Genomic DNA, 22,933 nt, shown 5'->3' on the forward strand with positions numbered 1-22,933 from the left:
CTTCAATACACTCCAGGAATCTCCCAGGTGATTTGTGCCCAGCCCTGCTGCTCTTTCCAGAGATGTCAGGTTGCTTCAAGTCTCTCAAAAGCAGCAAAGCCTGTGATCAAGAGGCTTCAAGCTGTCTAAAGTAGACTTCTTTTTGATCAGGCCACTAGTTGCAGAGCCTTAACATCTGTTTTGGTCTGTTCTCTTAACCTCACCTATAATCTTTCAACCAGCTTGTTGCCGATTGCCAGGCAGTCTCCACTCCCTTCAGCTGTTTTTCTATACAGTACAGTAGCTCCTTCCTACCTGCCTTTATTGAAAAGCATGACTACGGCTAATTGCAGTACTAACCCACCTCATCTCTGGAATCCACACAAGGCTACAGCTGCAGAGTTGTGCACAGATCTGCAATTCATCCTGTTTATTTCCCATATGGGGTGCATCTGTGCAAAGGCACCACGACGGGATCCTGTTTTGCTGCCTTCACAGCAGGGGTCCTCCGCAGCATAGTCTTCTCAATCTTGATCCCCAACCCTTCATTGCTTCTTATACCTTCACTTATCTTCAAAATAGAAATCATCTGAAAACAGTTACACCACCTAGTTTAAAGCCCTCGCACAGGTTAGCAAGGCTTTTGGAAAAGAAAACCCCACATTACTTGCCCCCCCTCTTGCTTTCTCCTAAAGGGTCTATTAGTCAGAAAAGTCACAGCCTTGCTTACAACATCAGCCATGCTGCTAGGCATTCATCCAAGTAGGCGCATCCACTTTGAATCACATCTTTCTCCTTTACTTGAGGTTATTGCTGGGATCACAACCTGGGTCCTCAGACTCACAACAATATTCTGAACCCCAGCAGGAGCATTGGTGATCACACGGATATCAGTGAAGGAGAGTAGTCAGAAGGTTGGACCCTGCAGTCTCTGGAACGTGCCAAAATCAAATGTCCAGAGATAAAGAGTCCTCTTATGACATCAAGTCAGATTGGCAGAAGGCTGTTGCTGTTCCCCTGCCTCAGGAGACTGTCTCTGATAATTACCAACCTCCTTTGCTTTTCCATGAGGTCACTAAGTCCATTATACAGCACACCATGCTATTAAGATCCATTAACTCACATGAGTATAAAATTAGGTGCAAACATGTGGAAAAAAGCACTAAGCAATTTTCATTTTTTCCATCTGATAAATAAAAGTTTCAGACTAAGACTACAGTTTCAGATACACTCTCATCATTGCAAAATCCAGCTAGCAGCCAATAATCCTAAGGTAATAAGCTTTTTTAAAACAGAAAAAAAAAAGCTTCCATAACACCTTTGAGTTAATGCTTTTGTGAAGGACAGTCAGCTCAGCACTGTGCTGATGGGCCTAGCAAACCCTGATGAAGAAATGACTCATGGAGTTAGTAAAAGCTTCACCTTGCATGCTATAGGAAGTAGTAGCTGACTGAAGCGTTGCCACAACTAGGGCTTCCTGCTCTTAGTTCCTTTCCATTCTAAGGAACCTTCTGATATAATTAGGACATGACTTGTATACATGCAAACAATCTTTTCCCTACCTCCATCATACTATGGTAGCTATGGTTATCTTTTTGGACAGTAATATCTGATGAGCAAAAAGTGTTCTGGATGAAAATGTACACGTTATAGCATCTGGCATTAAGCATAGCCCACCACTTACGCAGCAAGTTGCTACTAATCTCAGTCACAACCTTCTCATGCTGCTTCACCATATCAAAACCACAGAAAACTCCCGGAGAGTTCTACTAGTAGCACTGATTTTGACACTAACAGTTCCTCCAGTAGAGGAAAGTAAAGGTCCCCAAATGAGTTTTTTTTTTTCCCCCTCTCTTTCTCACACAGTTTAAATCAGCAAATGTTGGTTTAATTCAGCCCCATCCTCAAATGACATTATAACTTCAAATGGCAATTTGGTGAATACTATAGCAAATAATTTAGAGTCAGTAAAGTGGTAATAAAATTTGGGGGCTGGGCTGTAACTGCTGACACCTTAGGGATCAAGTGTCAGTACACTAGTGTGCAATGCTCTCCTACAGGAAGGGGACTAGACCTTCGATTCCTACAGAAGTACTTACACCCTTAAGTAGGAAGTTACACCTCTTCAATAGTCTCGCCCATTTTCGGACCCTCATTCTAGAACATAGAACACCTAGCCTAGCAGTAACTGAGAACCGAGGGAAGAGAAGGAAAGGTAAACTCCATATTATTTAAAGGGCTTGCCCGTGACTGCTAAAGCATAATCTTCCCATGTTCATGAGTTTGTAAAGTTTGATTACCTGCCAATACTTAACAGCTGCAGCTGTACCATGAAATGCAAAATGGACAAATTTTGTGAGGAGCAGCAAACCATAAAACATGATGTCTAAGTGTCAGCTGTTCATGACAAGATCCGATAAGAGTGATACATTACATTATAAAGTTAGGAGGATGCCAGTCAGTCACTGCCTTTCTGTCACCACTTACTTTGTTTTTGCTCTTAAGGCTTCTTCACCGTAAATTATTCCAAAAAGCTCTTCTTTTCCCTGAGACTTGCACCTAACTAGGTGATAGCTAAGCACATAATGCTGTATAGTAGCTGCTGTATTATCGGCAAACCATATTTTCAGTATTTGTCGCACTGCCAGCATTGCTCTGAGCTTTGTGTTGTGAACAGTAGTGTTACTGGCTACTTACTGAACTAATAGAAGAAATGCAGAAAAACAAGCACATCTTTAAGACACTCTCTAAAAGTTATTACTTACACAAAACAATGGGATCCAAACAAACTGCTCAATAGGAAAATATTGTTTCAAGCTTTCTTCAGACATTTTAAGCTTAATGTAGATGTTATATGGGAGTCTTTCTCTATTTTCTTCCTATAGCATTAGCTCCTGCCTACCCATCCACAAAATCAAGACTCAGATTGGAACAGATTTCTGGATGTCACCCACTACAACCCCCAGCTCAGAGCAGGATCATCTTTGAAGTCAGATCAGGTTGCTCAGGATCATAAGACAGTCAAGTTCAGAGAATCTCCAAGGAGGGAGATTCTACAAATTGTTTCAGGGCTTTATTTTTTTCCTGGTATTTATACATATAACTAATATTTTATTAGCATTTCCCTTGTCACAGCTTGTGTATAGGGAAAGGATGAGAGGCAATAGAAACATCTGAGAGGAGTCTGGCTCCACCACCTCCCATTAAGCAGTTGTAGCCAGCAATTAAAGTCCTCCCCTTAGACTTTTCATTTCTCAAGGATAAGCACACACACTTATCGGCTTCTCTTCATATATCATGTGCTCCAGTTTCTTCATCTCAGTGGCTCACTACAGAGGCATCAGCACATCTTATGCTTGTGAGCACAAAAGCAGACACAGCTATCCAGGTGACACCTCTGAATAAGCTCTGAATAGAAGAAATTTGTTTCCTTTGGCTTCTTCTACCACCACCCAATATGCCCTTCACCTTTGACATCACACAGGCTGACCCACAATCACACCCAGACCCCTTCCTCTGGGGACTCCTTTTCCCAAGCTGGTACCACACCTTTTCTGCTGCATGGGGTTATTCCATCCAGCCTTGGTTTTTGCCTTTTTTTGAACTTCCTGAGGTTCCTTCCAGTCATTTCTCCAGCTTGCAGACACCCTCCTCAACTAGCCCTAGTCTCCCACATATTAACCACCCATCCCAGTCTGGAATCTACAAGTGCCTTACTAGCCTGAACAACAAGTTGGAAGACAAACTGTCCTAGTACTTACCCCCAAGGCATGTCACCAGTAACAGGCCTCCAGCTGGACTTTGTCCTCCTTGAAAAACTTACTAAGGTCACAGTAACCGATACTTACTCTTTTCCTTTGTGTAGAGGCATGCCTTAGGTAATCACAGCAATCAACACAGGACCTGTTTTCAGGGCAGCCTCTCAAATCAAGAGCACACCTTAACTCCTTTTCCTCCCTACCTCAGTTTTCACCTTATTTGCAGCCACATGAATTTAATATACCTAAGCATCAAAAGGACCAGCTTGGAGAACACTGCTGGAGAGTAGCGCCCTCAAAATCTGCCACTGAGTGAACTCTTGCCAACAGTCCCATGTTGTTCCACAGTCTGTCTTTTGCTGCCTCTTTCAGGGCAGCAAAAGATCCGCAGCAAAACTTTAGAAGGTCCTACAATGGCCTTGCATAAAACTTCCACAGAATATTCTGATTTGTTAGTAGGTAATTTATTAAAATGCTTACATGAAGACTTTGACCTATCAGCGAGACCGACTTGTAGTACAAAGTCTTACTCTTTGACAACCATGAACTTAAGAGTGACCTTAGACATGAACAAATCTACAGAAACTTGAACTACCTCCAATACCAAAAACTCCTGCAACAAAGCGACAGAAGGACCTCTATGAATAATAGACTTCTTCCCACATAGAACATCCTGAGCAAATTGGTGTGCTGTACTTGCTGGTACACTGCATTGCCAAAGGTAAACTATTTAATGCCAACTTAGGCATAGAATATAATCTAGGATTAGAATATAATCCTAGTACTCCAACCAACTCGAGACAAACCAACTCTTGGGTAAGCCGTCACACCGAAAAGGTGAACACATACCATCTTAGGGTATTAAACTTAAACTGCTCCTACTCCCCTACATGACATTAAAATCAGCTGAAACAACACAAAATATTGAACAGGTATTATCAGAAATTATTTTGTAGCATATTAGTTTTCACTACCTGAATTAAGAGTGACCTTCTTACTATCTTAACTCAAGAAATTTATTCCTGAAAAAAGCCATAAAGCCCTGAAAAAAGCCATAAAGCTTTGCCTATTTCATTTCTCACACTTGGAGAATGTAGGTAAACAAAAGACAGAATGGAGACTGAAGTTTAAAGACTCTGAAGGTTTTTATCCTTGCTTCTATCTTCATACAATTAGTAATTCTTACTGAATGTTCTACTTGTGAATTAATATTTGAAACAGCCCCATATCTTAAAGGTAATTAGCTGAAGCAAGAGGAAAATAACTTGAGACACTGATTTATCAGATCTCACACAGGCAATTTTATTATGACTGGAAGTTTGTTGTGTTATATCTTGAAGTTTCTCACCATGAGCCTGTGTTTAAACATTTAATTTAGCAGCCAGCACTGGCAATTCACTAACAATCCACAGGCTTGTCTTATTCTCAGTGATCCTGAAGAAAAATACAATCCGAATATACTGACTGCAAGATGACTAGTTACATCTTCAGATATATATAAAACTTAATGCAACTTACAGAGCTCCATACTTGAGACAAGTTCATTTTCTTGGAAGTTCTCTAAGTTTTTGCTCATTTTCCTCAACTCCCTCAGGCTCCCTGCTGTACAACTAGAATCACAATTCAATAGGCGAGAACGAATTAGAAGCTAGTGGAAGTAGAATTCAAAATAAACAAATTGCTAGTTTCTATCATTCTTTGAAATCTCCTATTAAATCTACTCACAATGCCAAAAATCCTCAGGTGCGTAAGAAATCATACCTTCTGTATGACTATTTAGCATTTTGGCACCTCATACCTGAAGTACAAGCACAAGCATGATAAATGCGCACCATTATCTAGTTTGTGTAACAGACACCTGTTATTCTTGTAAGCTTATCCAAAGGTAGGCCATCAAGGCCAGACAGCACATAATAGAAACATAAATACCTTACAGCTTCTCTTAAAAGTAGCTTTAATACCTATACAGCTGGGAGATTAATAACAGCATATTCACATAACACAAACATAGCTCTGATCAGCTACTCACATAGCTTCTAATATGCCTCTACTCCTGGCTCCAGGTTCTCTTCTCATACAATCAGCACACTCCGGACACTGTTAGCTCACAAGTGTAACGGGGTAAAGCCTGAATTTTGGCCAGCTCTCTTTACATTAGAGAGAAATACCGTATCAATGAAAACACGCTATTCTATTTGAAATTTTTACAGCCTGGGGTATTAAAAGCAACTGTCCAAGTAAGAATCCGTACTCCGAGTCTGATTTCTATATATGCAAAAAGTACCTAGAAGTCACTCATACACAACTCCTCCCCACAACCAACAAGCAAAGCCCTCAACAATACACAAAAGAGAACAGTAATTAGATATTTACATCTATAATCATCCTTTGAGTACAGATAATAAAATCGGGCCATTTAGTTAAGCATCCAATTACCAAATCCATAACAAAACTCCTCACAGTGGTCAAAGACGACCAAAAAAAAAAAAAGTTCCAGTAGTCCTGATCCAATACAACACTGTCACTCTAAGGTGGAAACAAGAAGTCCAAGCAAAAACACAAACGGTGCTAGCACAGAATGATCTGTTACCACACAGATGACCTTCAAAAGACAAAACAACTACAGAGTAACTGTGTAAAGCAACATATATCAGCACTCTTGTTGAACTGCAGTCTTGTCTGACAAGTCTCTTGCCATATATTCCACTACAAAACATGGCTTGGACACAGGAAAACCCTAAGTTACACTCAACAAGAAAACAGTATAAATCAGGACGACTTCCAGGAGCAACAGCCTGGTGCAACATTCAATGCATGCATAGTTTTCTTCATCGCCCTTTAATAGATGGCTGCATTGACACAAAAGAAAAAAAGAGAAAGACCACATGTGCTTACAGCGCAGCAGGCACTTATCAAGATTAACTTACACCATTTTTTATACCAACCTTCATATTTCTATTACCCTACCTGTGTTCACCAGTGGGTTTGTTTTTCAGAACTGAAACTTGGGACTTTCAGATTCTTGAGGTTCAACCCAACCTTTTATCCACGTTGCACAAATGCAATCCCACACACCATTTACTGAAACAACCCCATCATCCATTCCTTAGCTGCTTTTCACTGATCTATTTACACCTGTGACATTGCGTACTGTAGATGCATATATCACGTATACCACCAGCATCTAACACACAATCAGTTAGCATGCAGGCTCTATATAGAGAATGTATTTTTGCTTCTCTTGCTAAATAAGAGTCCTGTATGTTTCCTAGTTTCTTCTAGCAAAAAGCATTAGATAAGTGTGGCAGAAGAAAGGACATTTAATTAAATTTCAAGGGTATTTTACAAGAAATAAACCATGACAGAGTCCTCTCTGGTCCAGTATCAATCAATCTTCATACTTCATATAAGAGTATTTATTACTTAAGGAGGCAGTGAAGTGCACTTTTTAAAGCAAGACACTGTTCCCAATCTTTCTGCAAAAAAAGGGCTAAACAACCACCATAATCCTTTAGAATGTCCCCCCAAAAAAGCAAGAGTAACAGTACATTTCATTTTTATATGTATACAGCTTACACATTGGTGAAACAAAAACAGTGGCATCCTCGCTCCTCCATTCATCCTAAAATTCATGACTATTATGACATTGGTATGCAACCTGCCATTTGCTTTTACCTTTTCTTACAAGTTCTACAACACTTCTTACAGTTAGAGCATCTCCAACATACTATTTCCATGTAATGCTACAGATGCATGAAAAAACTCTTAAAAAAAGTCAAAAATTATAAACTTAAGCAAAAACTAGAACATCAGCATCCACACTTTCCTATATTTAACTTACACAAGCATCACAGCCCAATAGTCAGCTCTCTAACATGACACCAAGCACAATGAAACAGAGCTTAAGATTTGTACTAAAACTGCACTACATAGAGTTCTTCGGATGCATGAGCTCAGCAAGCTGTAGGTTTCTTTTTATTTAATTATCAAGCAATTTAGATCTTGCTCTCCCCTCTATTTGAGGTCATCCTTATTTCTTCCAGTGCAGCTGCTCTATTTATTTCCTCACACTAGGGTTTCATACACTGCCCTAGTTCCTGCCTAATTCACCAACATCCTCTTCTCTCCAAATTTTCAACTATCTTCAATGGTATTCCTGTGCTTTCTCTTAACATTGTCTTGGTTCATCCCAAGCCTCTTCATCTCACCATAACATATTCTAAAACTCTATCTAGACCAGAATTCCATAACCATTATTGTTGGTTTTAGATACAGGGAAAAATGTTTTTCTATAGTGTTTTTAACACACCATCATAATTTCCCATTTCCAAGGTAGTAACCTTGTCTGCTAAGCTTCCATATATTTTTATCATGGCTTGAGCCCTCAGTCACATAGAAACAGGTCTGGGCAAAAGTCACTTAAGAGTTTTTTTTTTCTCCTCTTCCACTTTACCTACATCTCTTTCTTTTGCAAAAAAGCAAATTTGCATTTATCCAGCTCACACTTATGATCCAATCTCCTTAGTAATCCTTCCACTCCACTCCATGTCTCCCATGTTCTATATTCCACACTGCTTTTAAGAGAAGTCTTTTCTACATGAATTTAAAAACATACAACCCACAAATAATTGCTCTTCCAGCCTCATTAAGCAGCCAAATAGAGCTAACAATTCAGTTGGGGAAAAAAAGGTATTTCCTCAAAGTCCCTGAAAATACCTCTTGAAGATTTTTGTTTTCTTCTCCTTTTACTTTTCAAATCACTTTTAATTCACACATTTCAACAGTCTAGAAAAAAAACACTGTACGCAAACTCTGCATTTTAGGCACTGGAAGTACAAGAATCTTGTTATTCAGTACCACACATGTCCACATACACAGCTGAAAATGCTTGCCACAGTCAATTCAGTCATTTCATGGATTGTTATAATTTATTATGTATGCCATACATATACACTAGTTCAAAATGACAATGCTTTTACTTTCATAAACTTTGTCCATACTTCATTGCCAGAGAAATAGCAGGAAGAAATATTTGTACATGCCATAAATTAAGCTGAACTTCGTAGACATTTTTGATGAAAATCAGTATTTACCCAAAATCTCTCTCTTCCCCATCATTGTCTCTAGCTGTCATTCAAAATCATTGAGTAAAAGTCTGATTTTCATACTGAAGCTTTCCTGATTGTATTTTTGGTTATGTTTTCAATTCTTGCTTTTGCAGGGTTAAGCATTAACCTACTGGCAGGAATAATGGCAACCAAAAGCAGTCATCAATTTTGGGTCCCGTCAAGATCTAAACATCCTCAAAATGTATTTCTGATATGGCACAACATTAAAAAAAAAAAAGAAAAAAAAGTCTAAAGTAACTACATCTCTCTTCCCTCTCCCTTTAAGCTCAATGGCAATTATGGAGACAAGGAAAAAGCTGTGGGAAAATTCCTGCAAAACATCATCTAAACACTGAGATGTTTATGAATAACTATTTTCCTCTTACCTCACAGTCCAAGAGTCACCAATAACTCCTTAGACTTCCTCTTTCACCTACAGAGTAGACTTCGAAGTTTTACACTTGGAAAAACGCCCCTATAATAACATATCTGGCAGATTCTCTGAAGCCCTATCAGACAAGTTCATATATGCCAAAAAGGACCCAAGAGGAGGGACATCTGAATCGTGCTCATCAAGGTTAAAATAGTAACCTGCTACATGACACAGCATATGGATGATCTTAACTTCATTGTTACTATTATCTTCACATTCGCATGAGAAAACAAAACACTTAGCAAAGACACACCAGGTTCACAACTACAGCTTTTTCAGCTCAAAAGAGCAAAGATCACCCTGCACAAAGGGAAGGAAAAAAGAGGCTACTGAAATACTTTCGCCAACACTACAAACACACAGCCTTTAAACCTGAAACTGTTGAAATGCAACAGCTTAATATTGAGAGAGTCAACTGGCCACAAATCAAGCTGAATACCACCTAATAAGTGCTTGCTAATAGCTCCAAACTTGATTTATGGGAAAATTAACCATTGGTCTTTAACACTTCTTAAAGACATGCAGCCAAGTAACTCCAGGGAACATGCAAGAAGACAAAACCCTCTGTTTTGTTTATTTCAAGTGCAAACGAACTCTCAATTTCCGTCACCTTGTATTTCTGCCAGGACACCAGAAAACTCAGTATGGGGAACTCTGAATTGCTTAGCTTCAGGGCAGACATCTCTGCTCGAGTATACACTGCTGCTTGAAAAAAATCAAGTTCTACTTAAGCCTTCATCCTATTCGATGACTTTTTTAAACAATACTACATTTATTGTATAGATTTTAGCACGTTATTTTTCACTGAAAATAACCTTGCATCAACATTAACTCATAGGGGCTCAGTAGTTTTGTTTTTATTAACTCAACTACTTTGGATTCTGCAAGAAATTAAACGTAGGGTCTACTTCACACGGATTAATATTAAATTCAGCTTATTTTTAATGAATAGTTACGTTGTACCCTCATCCCCTTGCCAATATCACCAGCTACCAAGCTAAGCAAGCCCTCAATACATGCATTTAATCATGCTATTTTGATCAAATACGACTCACTGTATGCAGTCATGACTTGTGGGCAAAAACAAGTTATGTATAAGCAATTCAGCTTGTAGACCCCTTCCCTAACATATATTGAAGATGTTCATCTTCAGTGACGAAGCACACCTCCAAATCTCTGACTAACATGACAGTCAGCTGATCCCGCAGAACTCTTGTGCTATAAGTAGTACTGCAGTTATTCAGACCAACTGGGACCAGGCTGTCTTCTCGCCAGCATGTTTTACTTACCAGACAGTACCCTAGCTGCAAGTTAAAATAATTCCAGTTTTGCCACCAAAACAAGGAATCATACTAAGCCTTTTTGAAAGCAGAGACACAGCAGATGCTATTTTAGAGGGTTCCATTTCAGTAAATGCATGTTTTGAACTTAAATTAGCAACAATCATCTGTTCCGAGCGCCACATCATTGCCAGAGGGGGGAGACTATTACATGCAAGAAGAGGACAGTTTCACAGCAGCCGCGGCACCTCAGCTCCCTCCCTGCAAAAGCACTGCTCGGGCACAACACGGCTGCTCCACGGGGCACGGTGCGTGGCCTCACCCGAGTATTTACACCACAGCAACCTCCGGAGACTTTTAGCACGTTCCTCCCCCTGTTCGGGGAGGGCACGGCGTATCCTGCGATGCAAAGTCCCTACCAGCTACTCCTCAGGCGCGCACGCGGCGGGATGGTGGTTTTCCAGCTGCCCTTTAAGCCGCCTCTCCGCTTGCTTTTTGTCTCCCGCTGCCGCCAAGAGCGACGTTACACTCCACTCCCCAAACAGCGAAACCCTCCCTGGGTCAAGTCTACAACTTCTGCCTCCTCTGCTTGTTTTCTACTGAGGGAAGGCGGGCGGAGCGGAATAAAGATTTTTTTTTTTTTTTTAAAGAGGAGCTAAGCGGGTGTGATTGGAGGGGAGAGAAACCCTGTGCCCATGAAGACTCTCTCTTCGGCCTTTCCCACAGGAGGGAGGAAACCAGCAAAAACCGGGCAAACAAAACGTCCCGTTCCCGCAGGCAGCAGCGGGGGAAGCGGCCGCGGGTCGCGGGGCAGGAGCCTCCCCCCGCCGCCGGCAACGCGCCGCACAAACTCGCCTCGGCGGGCGGCTGCCCCCCGCGCCCAACGGCCGCCTAACGGCCGCCTAACGGCCCGCGCGGCGGCGCCGGGCAACGGCGCCACAACACGGCGGCCGGCCCGGCCCGCCCGGCTGCCCCCGCAGGAGGAACAGGGGCCGGGGCCGCCGGCTGCGCTCCCTGCTCATCCTCCCGCTGCCGGGAAAGCCCTGCGCGATCCCCGCCGCGGCCCGCCCTCCTCCTCCTGCTGCTGCTCCTTCCCCAGCGCCGCTGCGGCCACCGCGCCACCGACCGGCCGCCCGCCCCGCCGGGCGCGCACACAAAGTTTCCCCCAACTCCGCCGCGTCTCCCCGCCGCGGCCCCGCGGCCGCTCGCTGCCCTCCCTCCGCCGCCCCTCCCTCGGCGAGCGGGAAAGTTTCACTTACTGCAGCAGAGGCGGGAGAAGAGCAGCCCCAGCAGCCCCATTCCCGGCCCGGGGGGCAGCGCCGAGCGGATCCGCCGCCGCTGCTGCTGCCGCTGCCACCACCATCCCCAGCGCCGCGGGGAGGCACCAGCGGGCGCCGCCGCCGAAAGTTCCCGGCGGGCAGGAGCGACCGCCAACGGCGGGGGAGCGGCGGCGGCCTCGGCAGCCCCGGCCATGCTCCGGGCTCGGCTCCCAGCGGCCGCCCCGGCTCCCGCCGCCGCCTCCTCCCCGCGCCGGCTGCGTGTGTCGCCGAGCAGGGAGGCGCCGCGCGAGACTCCCCGCCCTCGGAGCGGGCCGCACCACCCCGCCGCGGGGCGGGGGGGAGGGCCGCGTGCGCCGCGCCGCGGGGCTGGGGCGCCCGCCTCGACCCCCCGTCCGCGCTCCCCGCCCGCGCCCCCCTCCCGGCGGAGAATCGTCTCGGCCCGCGCCGCCGACTCGCGCCGCGCCGGGGGGGTCCCCTTGGCAACGCGGCCGGCCCCGCCGAGGAGCCGCGGGGAGGGGGCGCCGAGCCCCCCCCGGGGGAGGCGGTGTTGGTACGTCCCGCCCCGCCCCGCGGCGGGCCGGGGGCTCCCCTCCCACCTCCCACCCCCGCCCCGCCCCGCCCCGCGCGGCCCCTTCCCAGCAGCCGCCCCGCCCCGCGGGGACCCGCGCCCGCCGCAACGGCCCCAACGGCCCCAACGGCCGCTGGCGTCCGAGGCGCCCTCCGCCGCCTCCGGCAGAGCGGCCCGTGGGCGGACGCAGGGCCGCGGCCCCGCTCTCGGGGCTCTCGGGTCGAAGCGCAGTGTCCGGGCAGAGCGCGGAGTGCAAGTTTCCAGGCACGCAGGCGTGCTGCTCCTTGGAGCGGGGTGCCCCAAGGCTGAGGGGCGGCGTGGAGGGAAGTGGTGCTGAGCCGGGATGAGGCTCCGCGCGAGCCGCCGGCGCGTCCCGCAGAGCCGCGCACGGCTGCCCCGCCACCGCGGCCCCGCTACTAATTAGCCGGCCTCATTAATGTGTAACTACGGAATGAAACAGGGAACTCAGGGGAAGAGTTACTGGAGCAGCAGCGGGCGGGCAGGCGACGTGCATCAGCGCTTCGGCATGCGAGCGAGCGAGCGAGCGAGCGGCGGCGCCCGGGAAGCTGCGCGAAATCCCTTCCGTCCACCACGTCCCCTCCTTGGCTAACGTGTAACCGTGCTGGTGTCCGCGAATGCCGCGGCGAGGGATCGGGAGCGCTCCCGGTGCACGAGATGCCGTCCCGAAGGGCGCAAACGAATAGAGGGGCAGCTTGTTGGACAGCAAAACAAAACAAAGCAAAGCCCTGCTTGCCGGAGAATACTTTCAGTGTTTTTCCACTCTGTTGAAACTTCTGAAGTCTGATCCCTTTACTCTGTTCCTAGAATCTTTGCCGTTTAGATACCATGGAAACGAATGCATTCCAGCACGCCAATAAATCTCGGTAAACGTATTACCAATGTAATCATTAGAGTTCCACTTCTATTTAGACTAAGAGTCTTTTTATGTGGGAAAAAATGATCCATATACCTATAGTGACAGCTTTGCTAGTGTAGCATTCCAGATAGATGTTTTAATTGTGCGTTAATTATTCCATTTCCCTGTTTGGATGAGTACTACACAGATAAGGCCCTCTTTATATTATTATATATAACGGGAGAAGCAAATTACATTTCATAATTACATTTACACCAAGTTAAGGCACTCTTAATCTGGCCAGGAAATGTAATGAGGCCATAGTGTAATTGAGAATGCAACCCTTAAAATTATGTTTGTGACAACTATAATCAAATTGTCATCTGCTATAAAAATTTCATTTTTTCTCTTTCCAAAGCAACAAAAGGCATTAAATCTATTAAAATAAAATGTTTTGAAGGCCTGGCACCAAAATCTGTACAGCTATTCATGATGGTCGCAGACCCAAATGCGGTTTGTCACATGTAAACAAAACTGTGCCCAGTCTGTAGGTAGCATCTTCTAGTGCCAGGTTGAGCGCTGTTGTAATCAGGCGTCCTGGGGACCACGCGATACAAAAGGAAATCTCGCTTCGTGCCACCAAGGCTAAATTTGGATCTCCAATGTTTAGCACATTCCTGAAGGTCCAGTGCTCCCAACAATTAATCGTGCGTTATATCAAGTGGATGTATAGAGGGTACACTGGCTCTGTTTTTTATATCCATTGTTACTGGCATATTTTTTCCATAAAAAGATGTTCTTCCAAAGTTGGCAGCGGTCCCGTTAGAAAGCGTCTTTAGACTCTAGAAACACAAGAGCCTACTTTATTTCCAGGCCGCGTGGTTTTCTCTCCCTAGTCATCGTCCACCCACCTGCCCTCCCTGCCATAAAAGAAGCCCGTACCCTTAATTTGGGTTGAGGTGGTTGGCAAGCGTTTACTTCTCAGTCCTTAACCCTTCTGGTCACTTGAAAACAAAGCTCTGAAGCAGTGTGAAATTAACTTATGTGCATAACATCTGAAGTGACGGCACAAATTCCCATCGGAATGAAGGGCTATTCACGTCAGTGGGAATTTGTAAATAGATTCCTAGGAGAACAATGTGCTTTTCTGAACACTCTCACTTCCATTCGGATGGATGTGATGGCACCTCCCTAGCAATGCTTGTGTGCTACCACCCAGTATGACCTTTTCAAAAAAAAAAAAAAGAAAAAAACCCAACCCCCCCAAAAACACACAACAAAATAGCACAAAACTTGCTTCCTTTTCTCCCAAACACTTTCATCTGGGTGAGTGATATTTACGATTTAGTTTCTGTGATTTGTTAACAGGTGTTTTCACTTGCGCACTGACCAAGCTCAATCCTGCATCGCTCCTACAGCTGAAGTCAGACTCGTCGTGTCCCTGCACACGCCCCAGCAAAACTGCAAGCTAGTCGTAGCGAACCAGTGTTTTCTGTGCTGTATGGAGAAAGGTGCCCTCCCAGATCCTGGTGAAAAAAAAGCCACGGAAAAGCTGCAGGCTGTGTCACAGGCATGATTGACAACAATTCCAGCAGGTCCAAGGATTCAGGGAGCGAGGGCTGTGTATTTATGCACATACATCTCCTGACCCAGCAGTCGATTCAGTGCCCTGCTCACCCACGAACTTCTTTGGGCAGGACTAGACCGCTCCCCACGATGACAAAGTTCAGTTTATCTCTGCTTAATTACATTTTTAATAGTGTTGGATATGCTCAGCAATCTTTGGTTCCAGGATGCTCTAGAATCATGACTTGTTGTTAAGAAGTGAATAAAATTAAGAATGTATTGCACAGGTTGAATTATTCTTATGTTCCAAGCGCTTTGCTTGCAGTGTGATGTAAAATGATCTGGGCTGCCGTCTCATGGAAAAAATCTATCACAATATTTTGGTTTATATCATAAGCAAGCTTAGCCAAGAATAACATACGGTTGCCTGGTATATGAAATTTTTGAATTCCATTTGCCCAATACTTTACTTATTAAGGATGACATATACAAATCCTGTTTGAATCAATACTATCCCTGTAAGGAGAAATCTGGGTAACCGACTCCCTCTTTACTGCATGTTACAATTGGAAAACTTTGGTTCTCTTGCACACAGACCAGCCTTGCTGTCATAGGTTTATACAAGAAATCTGTGTGTCTCAGCAGAGCCACAGAGTCCCAAAGCTCATGTTTGTGTACAAAACGCTGTTAGTGATGATAGCCACCCCCAGCATTAAGTTTCATGGCCATGGTCACAAGAATGTATCATCTAGCCTCCAATTAAACTGAGCTTCTCCTTGTTTCGGTCAAGAGGCTTTAGACTCCCAGCCAAAGGAAGAAATTCCTGCATTTCTGAGAAATGCAAGTAAAAGAGAAGTAAAACGCTTTCCACATAGATATGATTACCACTTACATCATTGAGGAGGAGGACAGAAAACATGAGGATTCCTCCTGGAATAACATTTACAAATCAGACAATGCTTCCTCTGTTTCCCTGCTGCCCTGCTTCCCCGTGCTGTCCTCTCTTGCTCTTTCCGTATGGCTGCCTGTTTTCTTGCCTGTTTCTCTTTAACTACTTGTGTACACGTATACATTTGTGATACTTTAATAAGTACAAAATACCCTTGGTGTCTGCATGGACAAACTCCCAACGTACGCGCACCACAATTCATTCTAGACACAACTTAGGTTGATCAAAAAGACACCCTAGGAAGGAGGGAAAGAAAAATGAAAGCAACAGGTGGACAAGAGAGGGAAAGAGCGTGAGTGAGGTGGGGAAAGAGAGGCTCCATTGCCACGAGGCATCTCAGAAAGACACATATGTTGGAACAGTTGTAATGGCTGGGTTACTAAGTAAGGTAGCCCTGATACCTCAGTATTTTTTGCAGGGATTCATCTTTGCTTTTTTTGACCCCATGTGAGGGGATTCTTCCTGTCCCATAGATATTTCTTTCACGACTAAAGAAAACTGAAATTAGTCTCCTTCTCCACAGGGTCAAAAAGAGCAAAGATGGGTGGATGCCTGGAAAAAAATGATATATATGTCTAAACATGTATGTTTGGAGACACAGTTTCAGAGTGTATACATACATTCCACCATGTTCTTTTCATTGTCTTGATTCACTAATATTATCTCATATCCCTCAAGAGGTTGGATCTTGATGCCGGGAAAAGGGAGTTTCCTTTTCCTAAAGGAGGACCCCTTATTCATAGTTAGTGTCAGTGCTGTTACACCAGCTTTGCTTAACTGCGAGAGGAGGAGCAGGCTCAGTATTCTCAGCAGAAACTTCCCGTTGCAGTTTTCTCTTCTTGGAGGTGCTCTCTGCACCTTCTCATCTGCTCTTCCCTAAGTCTTTGTATCTCCCTTAAAGTGCTTACTCTTTGAAAGCAAACACATTTTGGAGAGATTTTTAAGCTGCTGAAATGGTGTCATCTTCTTGCTTTGCTTCTCTCACTTTTCCTCTGCTCCTTCCTGTGTGCATCGATAGTTAAATGCCACAGTATTGCACAGTCTGATGAGTGCCATCCACAAAAGTTGTGTCTGCATCTGCGTGTGTCTCCAGCGCAGACCTCGGATCTGTAACGTGGGAAAGATGCATCCACGTACGGTCGCAAGGTGACACAGTAACACCCTGTATCTGCTGCTACTATCCATGTTTTGTGCTTGAAACATTAACACATTAACATTGCAGAACTCAAAAAGCTGCGTAAGATCAAAGCATGATAAAACTGGATAAGAAAACCTCACATTTATTATGTCTATAAGATTCTGGTGCATGAAGTCAGTGAACAGTGCAGCTTATAGTATGACATTTCTGTATGACTTGTAAAATTACTGTTGGCCTAGAACTAAATAAAAGCTTCACCCTCTGAATGATTTTTGATCGTATTTTGAATCACTTAAAGATCGTGTCTTTTAAAACTTTATGAGTAGCGCAACTAAATGCGTATTAATTGTATACAGCTAATTTTACATTTGTATAACTGAATTCAGAATTTTCCCTTCCACTAGAATGTACCTCCATGCTGTGGATCTTTTGAAAAAAAAATTAACCTAAAGAAACCTTATTGAACTTTAAAAACAGTTTGTGTGCACAAAGAATCATTTTGCTTTTACACAGTTTTTCAATAGATAGATGCTCTAACAGGCATACACAAAATTTCTAAGGCTCTGCTTAAACATGAGCATTCACTGGTTTATCTCAAGATATGCCTTTAAACCAAGTACATTTGTACACTAGTACTAATTTTCGTGTAGAAAATATTATGAAGTTGAAGAGTTCATCTACATAAGCAAATTAAAATATTTAACTATTCTCATACAGAAAAGATGCTTTTTTTTACGGATAAGAATATCATTTCTAAAAGGAAAAAGAATGCTTATCCTTTATTGATAATAAAGATATCCAAATTGCAGTTATGTAACAGTTTCACCTAGAAATCAACTCATGATGAAAACTGGGAAATAACAACAAAAAAATCTGTGTTGATGCACGAATACTGGATTTTTAATTGGCGGCCCAGCCAAAATATGCAAGAAAAGTAATTTCAGTTGTGCTGAAAAATGTTTACTATTTTTTTTAATCAAAATTTCTAACCCCTTTAATCAGTTTCTAATCAAAAGCACCATTTAGATGTGAAGTACCAGTCTTTGTTTCACTTTGGAAGTATTTATTGTGTCTTTGCTCTAGTTGTCCAAAATGAGACATTCCACCATTTGCTGGAAACTGTCTCAAATTCACAAATATTTTCAGATAGTACAGAAATGAGCTTTGGAGTAATTTATATTTGTGTGTGGGGGGCGGAAGTAAAACACCTATACCTTCTTTGAGAGTTCACAACGCCTGAGATTTTTTTTCCTTTCATCTATCATAATCCACTCAAGAAGGATTAAATAATCTAAAACAGACCACCCTGCAACTGAAATACAAAGGTTTTATTTTAAGCTTGTGCTAAAAAAAAAAAAAAAAAAAACAGTTCAAGAAACATTTAATGCGAGGTACAAAATACCAAAGGGTCTGACTCTTCTCTTCTATGTCATCTTTTAATAGACACAATAAAGAAAGAATACAAATGCAATCAAGAAAAAATACAAGTCGAACTGGTAAAAGACTTAAATACATGTGCAAATTCAAGTAGAAAAACTGAGTTAAAAGCAAAAAAACCTCACATGCTCTAAGCTGTATGTACATGTAAATACCTTGCTAAACAAAATGCAACACGCTCACACCTGCTAATATTTCTCAGAAAATTAGTAGCATGCACAATAATATCTTTCAATGGCACTTTCCAAGATCTAATTATATATTTAATTACATATTTTCTGTCACCTCATTTACATCAAAGTACATTCAGCAGCATCTCATCTGGGATCAATTCTGCAATAGTTATTATAACCATCTTTATAATTTACTTTGGTATATCCACCCCATTCCCACCCCTGAGCATATGGTGTCTCTCTTTTTATATATTTGAATCGGAGCAAAATACCAGCATTAAATACGAATCTCTTGGCTTTTGATGGTTGCCAATCGTAGGGTTTTTGCAAATGTTTCTGATATCATTTTCACTTCTGTACCATAAGAACTTTGTTAACATCTGCTCTGCAGCCAATGATCATTTTTATTTGCTGATTTGTTCATGTATACATATTTCAGTGCAAAAACATTATTACAGCTCTTGGACTTTAATCCGTGGAAGGAATAATTCGTAATGAAACAGAATCATTCACACTTTGCACTTGAAAGGAAAATAGTAATATTTTTTGGTTTGTTTTCTGAGGCTTTCTGTAGGGGTAATAGGTAAAATGGCAAAAATAAATGACAAAAATTAAGATCTTTATTGATTTTTTTTTCCAGTCTCAGACAAAATGGTACCTTTCTCTCATGAATAAAGCCTATCAAATGTTACTTAAGGATCTTTTTGTGCTAGCTGCTCTCCTGTTTCACTTTTTCTTCAGATAATCTTGCTAAACATTTTGATGAACAAAAGGAGCCGTGCCAACAGGGAACTGACAAATCCTGTTTGGGGGGATTTTTTTTTCCAGAATCGCCCGGTCACAAAGCACCATGGCAGCCTAAGGAATCGCTTTTGCATTAGTGAAAATTTTACCTCCCATCATCCTGTGATTCTGCAAGGCTGGAAAATTTGGGGATTTCAGTGATTGTCTGTTGCTCTCTTGGTTTGTAGGCATTTCCAGTTTGTATGAATGCTAAAATGTTGGTAGTACACTTTGATTATGTAAGTGGCTGCACATGGTTCAGGAAGGGCAGTATCCAGACCATGAGCTGTGTTTTTGGGGAAAGCTCCATGTTCCCACTAGAGACTATATCATTTGCCTTTAGATTTGAGTGGGCTGGATGTTTAATTTAATCATTTTATAATGAAATGCCTGTTTTATGTTAATTTTTAAGAAAAAAATGAGAGAGCAGTTTTCCTGAGAATGAGTATAATGAAACTTGGAGTAAGTAAGATAGGAAATACAGAAAATAAATAGTCCCAAACATACTTAAAGGAACAAAAAGAATTCCCCAAAGTTCTAGCTCTTTCAGGCATTTCAGAAGCTGAGCACTTCCGCTGAGTTGTATAGTAGAAACGTGCTTCTGAAAGGCTTTACTAGCATGTCTAAGCTAATTCACTTGTATTTACATGAGTAACATGGTCATTCTCACAGATGTTCTCTGTGAGGGGGTGGGTTTGAGAATAAATGCTGACATAAACATTAGCCCAAGCAAACGTATATAATTTCAGTGAGATTTAAAAAACAACTTGAAGATACCAAGCACAGACAGTTTTCATCAGCAAAATAATAATTAAAAATGCTACAAACGTTCAGCATTGGAGATCACAAAAATGTGTAATCAATTGTAATCAATTTTTCCACAGATCCTTGAACGGAACTGATCTACAATACTTACTCCAAGACCTAATAGTCATTTTTGGCGTGATACCATGTGTTGTCCGTTCAATTTCCCATGAATGGAGGTGCCCGTCCTTAAAAACCTGCAGACCAAGTCACACTTGCAAGCTCTGTGAGAGACAGCCCACAAAAAAAAATCTCCAAAATGAGGATGACTAGTATCTTTCCTGATAATATTTTTGTTAATAATGTTTAGAATGAAGAAGGAAATTGACTTGACTGAGGCAATAAAACGGCATTTCACTTTTAAAGATAAAACCTGTGTGAGAACTGGGGTATTGCCATTCTGGCAAATTGTATGAGAAGATGGCTTTCGTGCTGTCTGCCTGTTCTGTGGATAAACAGAAGACATTGCTTTCTCTCACATAAGAAATGTGTGGAAAATAGTATAAATTATGTACTCTGCAACTCTTTTCCAGAAGGAGAATTGATATCGTCTTTAATTTTGTCATATTATAAGCAGAAATTCATACCAAAGGTTTAAATGTTCATCTGTCCCCTTCCATTATCACGTAAGTATATTTTTTAAGAATTACAACAGTAATCTGGCCATCATTCTAACAATGTGGCATTTATCTACATCTATATGGGTGTATTTATCTGAATGGGTATATTATGTGTAACAAATGACCCAATCCTGCAAAGATTTATGCATATTCTTTAGATGACTAGCATAACCAGAACAGCGTCACTCACACCTGCAGGGTTCAGTCTGTGTGTCAATATTAACAAGATAGAAGCTTTAATCTGCCTTTCATGAGAAAATGTAGGTGCTGGTTTCAAGAAGGATGAAGTTTCTGGGGAGAGCAAGGCACCTCCTGGATTAAAAGTTAGCTCATACACATAAAACCACTGCCCAAACCCCTAGGCCCTATTTACTGAACTATGCTTACAATATGGGACAGCAGCAGTAGATGTTTCAAGAGGAAGCTGCATGAGTTCTGATAAAGAAAGAAATCACTGAAGTATTCATATGGGGATGCAGTTTTTGAGATCCAAATGCAGAATCTATCTCAAGTAAGAAGGAACTTGAACTGAAGTCCCGAAGGAATGCTTTAAATAAGGTGTGAAGGACTTGCGTTTAGATGTAGCACTCGTGATTAAGTGTAGACACTTAGCAGACAGCCTGGAAAAATGTCTACTGCATTACTTTCGTGAAACAGAAGTACTGTTACTTGTGAAAGCTGTCTATTATTCTGCTGCATTTTTTTGTCCCTTATTGTTATAACAGCAGGAGTAGATAAATACATTTTTTCAATTATTGGAAAAGTGACTGAAAGTACGATTCTAAAGCAACCAGAACTGTTATGGGTGCAATTTGGCAAATAGCTACAACTGAAAAAAATATGGAAGCAATATAAAGAGACCTGAAATGTTTCATTTCAGTAACATCAACGGCTTATTTTGATTTTTTTTTAATGAATCATTTTGGCTTTTCATTTTAAATAATAAGAGAATGGTCTGTGATTTTTAAAGAAGAAATAATTAGAGGTACATAATCTGTGAAAAAATGCTGCATTTCAGTGAAAAATGCAAAAATGTCGGTTTTGATTTCAAGAGAGCAGATGATGTTTCCACTTATTTTTTAGTGTCATCATTTAACTATATATATATATATATGCATATATATATGTAATTTTACTTGATACATTAGTAATGACTATAGTTGTCAATGACCCAAAGTAGGCATATCGCTTTAGATGAGGCTACATTTTGAAAGGAACCCCCACATGCTGTGTGTCCTTGCAATCACTATGTTTTTTCAACATCCACTGACAACACAATGAAATAAAAGTGGCCACCCCATGCGTGAATACATGGCTAACCTTACTACATATCGTAAACTGTAGCACACTGACACATCAAATAAGGTCAGAGCTCTGGAGAAGCCTGTTTCAGTTCCCTCCACCTTCTGTAAGATGTACAGAGCATGAGGCACCTTTGCAGGGGTCGTGCTCATGGTAAGGACCTCATCAAAAGCCTACAGAGTTTACGGGACAACTGGCTTATGGCCACACTGCATATAAACTTGGAAGGGGAGACACGGTGGCCTTTTTCTCTCCTTGAGTCTTGGGAATGTGCTGAAGGAGCAGAACAAGACAGGTATGGGAGCAGAGAGCTTATTATGTGCAGATCCGAGTACCTGGAGGACTTATCTGAATCGCACAAGAGTCCCAGCTCGGAGCTTTGGCGTGGAAGCACTGCAGGAAACGGGCAAAGAAGAGTTAAGATGAGTGGCACAACTCCAGGGTATATAACTGTTAAACATTAAAGAAGCTGTGCTGGTGTAGGGAAAAATAAATAATGATTTGGACCATGTTCTTTCACTTATTTTTTTTCTGAGCTGATGTAAAACTGATCCAGTGAAACTCCACCAAGCATGTGTTTGCTGCTGAGCACCGCACAGGAATCCTCAGCACAAAATTCTCCCCATGAAATGACACGGTGAGGCACACGACGCTCAGCCTTTGTGCAGTATGTATAGCAGCATTCAACAAAGAGTCATCACATTGTGATGTTTAAACTTTTTCTCTTATATCAAAACAGAAATATAATTATTTTGTAACTGCTTATGCAAATTCCTTTATAAACATATCTCTATAGTCTCTTGGGTTGTCAGTAGCGACACAGAGTTTGCATGTGCCAACTATTTCACATCTGTGTGAGGGGAAAACTGAGGAGATTAGTCTTAATACCTTGGAGTTAA

General features: G+C 42.3%; 1 protein-coding gene across 1 annotated transcript in view; it reads right to left on the reverse strand.

Annotated features, from left to right (window-relative positions):
• The window catches only part of NECTIN3 (nectin cell adhesion molecule 3), a 53,891-nt gene extending 41,860 nt beyond the window's left edge, over positions 1-12,031 (reverse strand). Inside the window, exon 1 of the mRNA XM_088534307.1 lies at positions 11,818-12,031. Coding sequence (XP_088390433.1) covers positions 11,818-12,031 — 214 coding nt within the window. The remainder of the gene's footprint in view (positions 1-11,817) is intronic.
• Positions 12,032-22,933: the final 10,902 nt, after the last annotated feature.

This window comes from Tinamus guttatus, unplaced genomic scaffold (assembly GCF_059628265.1).
Source record: "Tinamus guttatus ecotype Peru unplaced genomic scaffold, ASM5962826v1 Tinamus_guttatus_pri_ptg000035l, whole genome shotgun sequence".
NCBI classification, from domain to species: Eukaryota; Metazoa; Chordata; class Aves; order Tinamiformes; family Tinamidae; genus Tinamus; species Tinamus guttatus.